At 36.9% G+C, this 5436-nt stretch overlaps 1 protein-coding gene across 2 annotated transcripts; it reads left to right on the top strand.

Moving 5' to 3' along the window:
• Positions 1-1121: 1121 nt before the first annotated feature.
• On the top strand, positions 1122-5205 carry LOC124054641 (cornifelin homolog A-like). 2 transcript variants are annotated; one of them, XM_046380889.1, is made up of 5 exons: positions 1122-1249; positions 2189-2204; positions 2878-2988; positions 3421-3575; positions 4054-5205. In XM_046380889.1, exons 3-5 carry the CDS (start codon positions 2883-2885, stop codon positions 4171-4173), a joined length of 381 nt encoding a protein of 126 aa, XP_046236845.1. In that variant the 5' UTR covers positions 1122-1249; positions 2189-2204; positions 2878-2882; the 3' UTR covers positions 4174-5205. The 2 variants fall into 2 exon arrangements, with proteins under 2 accessions (XP_046236845.1, XP_046236847.1); XM_046380891.1 differs by having other exon boundaries at positions 1211-1249; positions 2881-2988.
• The last annotated feature ends 231 nt before the right edge of the window (positions 5206-5436 follow it).

Here is a 5436-nt window from a genome sequence, read left to right as displayed (position 1 = left end):
TGTTGTATTTTATTCTTTTAGTAGTGGGAAATTAACAAAGAACAATTTTAAGGTACTTCTACATTACCCGGGTATTGCAATTTCATCTTACTTCTTTCTTTAACTCCACTACATTTCAATTGTAGTATTGTAAATTTTCCTCCACTACATTTACGTGACATATGAAGTTTTATAAACTGCCCATCCTGGGTGAGGGATCCCTCCTCTGTTGCTCACCCTGAGGTTTCTTCCATTTTTTTTCCCTGTTAAAGGTTTTTCTGGGAGTTTTTCCTTAGTCGATGTGAGGGTCGAAGGGCAGAGCATGTTGCTATGATGTTATGTAAAGCCCTTTGAGACAAACCGCTTGTAAAAATGGGCTATACAAATAAAGTTGTCTTGTCTTGTCTTATAAATATACATTATTACGTAACAAGCTTTTTGTCTTGTGACCTTTCACAACATTTGAGATGTCTTTGAGTTGTTAGAAGTTCCACAAGGGATTTCCCCTCTGAGATGGTGACAGACGGTAGACTGTTTAATGCCCAAAAATAAAACAAAAAAAAGAAATGATCATATGTACTTTGAAAAATGAAAACAGATTTGTGTAGCAGAACTTTTTTTCCTTCTTTCACTTTCATTAATTCTTTTGCCCCCTATATTAGTCTCAGGAGCCAAAAACTACCTTTACTTTTGCTGAGAAAAATTAATTAATTCCTCTGAACTTTGACTTTCAGTAGGATTCTGAATGAAGCATATAGTGACAGAATTTTTCACTTAAGTAAACTTTCCTTAATCAATTAATCTGCATTCTTTAATTTGCTTCATTTCTTACTTGCTACTTAAGGTAGCACAACAAACTAACAACTATGATTATTTTTCTAAATAAGGATTATGAACAGCATACAAAGACTGGATTGCTGGAAAGCTTTGTTACCTTTCTTTTAAACTTGAGAGCACAAAGAAATATGCAGGACGTTCTCTTCTGTTCTTATCACATACCTCTGTCTAAGAACGACTACACACTTTAAGTAGGAGCTAATGTGGTGTTATGGCACTATGATGTCAGATTTACAAGGATGCGTGATGGTAAGATCCATTCTGACGTCTGCTGCCACAAGTCAGACTGGACAGACCAGTCAGTGACATGCATCCTCCTCTGTCCTGTCACGCGCACTACCCACAGCAGCTCTATAAGATGCCCCACTGCCCTACAAATCCATCACTTGACCGAACTCTCTGTCTCACTCTGTCTCCATCACAGGACATTAAGGTAAGACAATTCACTGTTAGGCACTTAAGGGAAAAAAAAAATGCAGTGATGATAGATAGTTTACATATTAAGCCTAACTTTCCTTTGGCTTATTTGTGATTTTCATGGTTTAACTTCTGGTGAAAGATTGCATAATTCTGTATCTGTTTGGGAAATTATACAATCTGTGAAGCTATGAAACCTTTAAGAAAAAGAAACGGAAGTATTTGAAATTCAATTGACAGACCTAGACTGTATTCTGTTTTTCTCATGTCCTGAAAAGATGTTCATAACAGTAATGTGCAATTCTCTCGACTCAGGAAAAAAAAAAAAAAGTATGATTTTTTCTTTTGAAAATGAAACATGTACATTTCACACATAAAATTTAAAAACATCACAGTCAATGACAAATAACTTATACAAAATCTTAAAGTCATTAAATGAACCACAACAACAACAACCACATATAAATTCTTAATATAGGTGTAATTGTCCTTTAACTGCCACACAAGCATGGTGAACAGGTTCTCTGAAAGTATTCACTCACGTATTCACCCACTCTAATTGGCTGTGACACCTACTAGGAAGGTCCAGTCAAACTATTCACCGTTCTAAATTAATGTGCTGGCTGCAGACTCCATGAAATTAGAAATAAATTACATGAAAATAAAAAAAAAATCTCAATCACCACTGAGTGTAGTCCTTCAGTGCCTCAGACTCAGGTTCAAATTTAAGTTTTTCTCTTTGGGTTACCTGTAGATTTAACCAATTAATTGATTAAAAATAATAATAATAAAAAGATATAAAAATATATAAAAAATAATAAAGTTCACCACCTCCTGAGATTTCCTCTTAGCTGGATGAAAGGTGAATTGGCAACACTATAGGTATAGAATTAATTTTGTCGAAGAAAGAACTTTGCACTGAAGTTTCATAAGTCTCTTTTCTTTATCTCCTCAGAGGTGCTGAGCTGAAGGTAAGTCTGCCTTGCTGTAGTCCAGGCCTGTCAACACCACTCTAGTTAAACTCATCAGGAACATAATTCATCAGGAACAACACTGATGGCAGAGTAAATTTACGTGAAACTCTGATCATCCTCTATATTTCACTTACCCGTTCAGTCATGGACAACTGATTAATATCTGACCCATTAATTATGTCCTGAAATCTCCAGTAAGTGGTTTCATGAGAAACCAAGAGCGAGTCATTATCCTGAGAGTGGTAAATTTACCCCCCCATCCCTCCTTTTTCTTCACATTTCCTCCTCCTCCTCTTAATCCTATATCTTTTGTAGTATTTAAAGGCATGTATTAGTGCAAGTAGCAGTGGGTAGGACGTGTGCAGTACTTAATCACTCAATTAATCTCAAATCATTACAGCATACTTAGAGCTACATGGATTTTACCAGACAGTGAGGATTCAGCAGGGATGGATTACGTGAATTGTCCATTTACTATTTTTAAAAATGCATGAGATAGCATATACAGTACATGGCTGTAGTCACTAATGCGTTCTCTTTGTCATGTTTTCATGTTATTGTTGTAGTGTTTACCACAACATTTGGTTTTTGGGCAAGAAAAGTCTTCAAGCCTTAAAAGAGTTGAACTTGCTAGTAGTCAAGTTTTTTTTTTTTTGTTTTTTTTTTTCAGAAGTCATGGCCGATAAAGTTGTCCAGAATCAACCCAGACCCTTCATCACGTCCACTATATCCAATCAATGGACTTCTGGCATTTGTGATTGCTTCCAAGACATTCCCCAGTGTAAGTACACTTCTTTTTTTTGTGCCATATGACTGAATTTAAATATAAGGAGAAACATGTTTAGATTAGAACTTGCCATCTTAAGTCCCCCTCTCGTGCATGAAGTTGAAAACATGCTGATCATTCATACTGATCTGGGTGTAGGAATGTCAACAGATAACAGACTGGAGATCGGAGGATGCAGTGAAGTATTTGGGAAATGCACTTTGTGATGCTTTATGATAATGCAAACCAGTGGAACCCTCAAACAATACGAATTTCAAAATGTCTGAACTGATGGTATAAAACATTCACACTTGTTTACTACTTTTATGAGTGCATGTAAAGTGCATCTAAAGTGAACCTTTAAGAGGCTTTCAAGAAAGGATTTGGACTGCTGTGACTGAGGTTCTCCAGACCTTTTACATGAGCATGTTCCTAATGTTTTTTTAGGTTGCTTTTCCTTTTGGTGTTTTCCTTGCTTCGCCTGTAAGACAGCACACGAAGCTGGGGAGTGTTTATGTTTACCTCTGCTGGATGCTTTTGGAATCATCCCTCCTATGACCACAGCCCTCAGGGTGTCTGTACGTCAACGATATGGCATTGAGGTACAAACACTATGTTCTGCCACACTGTTAAGCCATGTGTCATTAGTTTTGGTGTTGATAAAATGCACCTGAACTGCGTCAGCACATACAAGCATAGCGTTTACCAACATAAAAGACACCGTTACCTTCACTATTTATCAGGTCTCTGATCAGTCTTTAACCTGTTTATTCACGTTCCAAGACAACCTCCAGCAATTCACATAGAAAGGTCTTCACAGAGGGTTCAGTACTCTGTGTTCTTTTGCTCCAGCCAATTTGTTTAGGTAGACTTTGACAATGATTAATGACTGTAGCCGGAAAAAAAAAGCCTAAATAAAAGCAAGGGTCTACAAAGGTCATTTCCTACTGTACACAAGTATTTGGCGACCATATACTATGTGAATACATTAGTTTTAACACATGACTGTTGTATTCGTAGGTATTTTACACTGTGTCCTATAGCTGCAGCTGCCCATGGCTGTTGTCTTTGTCTTCACAGGGTACAATTTGCAATGACTGTGTGTATGCCTGTTTCTGTGGACCCTGCTCCTGGTGCCAAATATCAAGAGAAATCAAAACAAGAATGAATCCCATAACCTTTGTCAACATGGCAGCCTGATGACAATAAAGATTACAATCACATCATTGCTGTTAACATGAACGTCATCACCATCATCATGGGCTTTGGACTTCTCATCACCAGCATTAGTGCCTTCATGCCATTTGGAATAACAGAGCTACTGGACTGATTTGTTGATCTGTTTCAAGCACGTCTGCCTCTGAGGAATGTCACTGAGCAGCTGATGAACGAACAGCAAATGAGGGTCCTAAATGTTGCATCACTTAACGACAGAAGAAAGAGATAAGCTGACATTTGGCCTCTGTAACTAGCAGTCATGGTTGATTTTTCAAGTTACACTGTATTGTTTACTGTCTATTTTGTTTCTTCTCCTGCCACTTCCAATATGCTTATTTAAGATGTTCATTTAGATAGTTTATTACTTGGTGTTATCCTTTAGAAGCATGTATGTGGTATATTTCTACAGTGGACATATCTAAACAGCTATTGGTTGGAAACACTTTGCAGAAATTCATCATCCCCAGATGATGAATCCAACTGACTTGAGTTAACCTCTGTCATTCACATCTTATTTGTTTTTAATTGACATGACTCAGCATCCACACAAAGAACAATCACATCCTCCTCAGGATCAATTATTCTATCTTCAGTGGCCCTCTGAGCTTTCTTTCAGCCGATATGTTAACAGCTTTCCCATCAGCCTCAGCTATAGTTTGTGTTTAGCAAGTTAAGGTAAACATTACCTGCTTAACATCAGAATGTCACATGTTGTGCCTAAAGTAGCTACAGCCTCACAGAACAGCTAAAGCAGTTGTTTTCTTTCTTTATACTGTCTCAAAAAGATAATTAAGATAACTGTAATTGTTAGAGGCAGATACACTGTTGATGTATTTGTAATGAAACATTCACATTTTTTTCCCAACACAATTTTTATTCACATTTAAATCCCGAATTCTTTTCATTTTTTTTTTTTTTATTGCTGGATTTCTTTTTGAATCGGTGATGCGTGGGTGTTTTTCTTGTAAAACATGCAATAAAACTCTTAGTACAAGCTCAGTACAACAAACCACACATGCAAATCTGCAAAATTTAAATCATTCCTTGAAGAGTTACATGCCAGCTTTTGCTCCATGTGATCAAACCAGTATTCACGAAGAGGCCTTATAATCAGGTGAGTGTTTATCAGACAAGAGTTAAAATTAAAAAAGTAAGGGCTGTAGCATAGAAAATTTAAAAACAGTAGGCTTATAGATGAGGAGGGACCGTGTTTTCACAGTATGCAATCAAGGAAGTTCAACAGCT

Source organism: Scatophagus argus, chromosome 23 (genome assembly GCF_020382885.2).
Source record: "Scatophagus argus isolate fScaArg1 chromosome 23, fScaArg1.pri, whole genome shotgun sequence".
Classification (NCBI taxonomy): Eukaryota; Metazoa; Chordata; class Actinopteri; family Scatophagidae; genus Scatophagus; species Scatophagus argus.
The sequence above is the reverse complement of the archived record's forward strand: the minus strand, read 5'-3'. Positions and strand labels throughout refer to the sequence as shown.

What these genes read in the sequence shown, in the direction of transcription:
- LOC124054641 (XM_046380889.1), top strand. Translation starts at nt 2,883, where the DNA reads ATGGCCGATAAAGTTGTCCAGAATCAACCCAGACCCTTCATCACGTCC. An exon ending in CTTCCAAGACATTCCCCAGT is followed by an intron (nt 2,989 to 3,420) that starts GTAAGTACACTT and finishes ATGTTTTTTTAG; the next exon opens with GTTGCTTTTCCTTTTGGTGT. An exon ending in GTCAACGATATGGCATTGAG is followed by an intron (nt 3,576 to 4,053) that starts GTACAAACACTA and finishes TTGTCTTCACAG; the next exon opens with GGTACAATTTGCAATGACTG.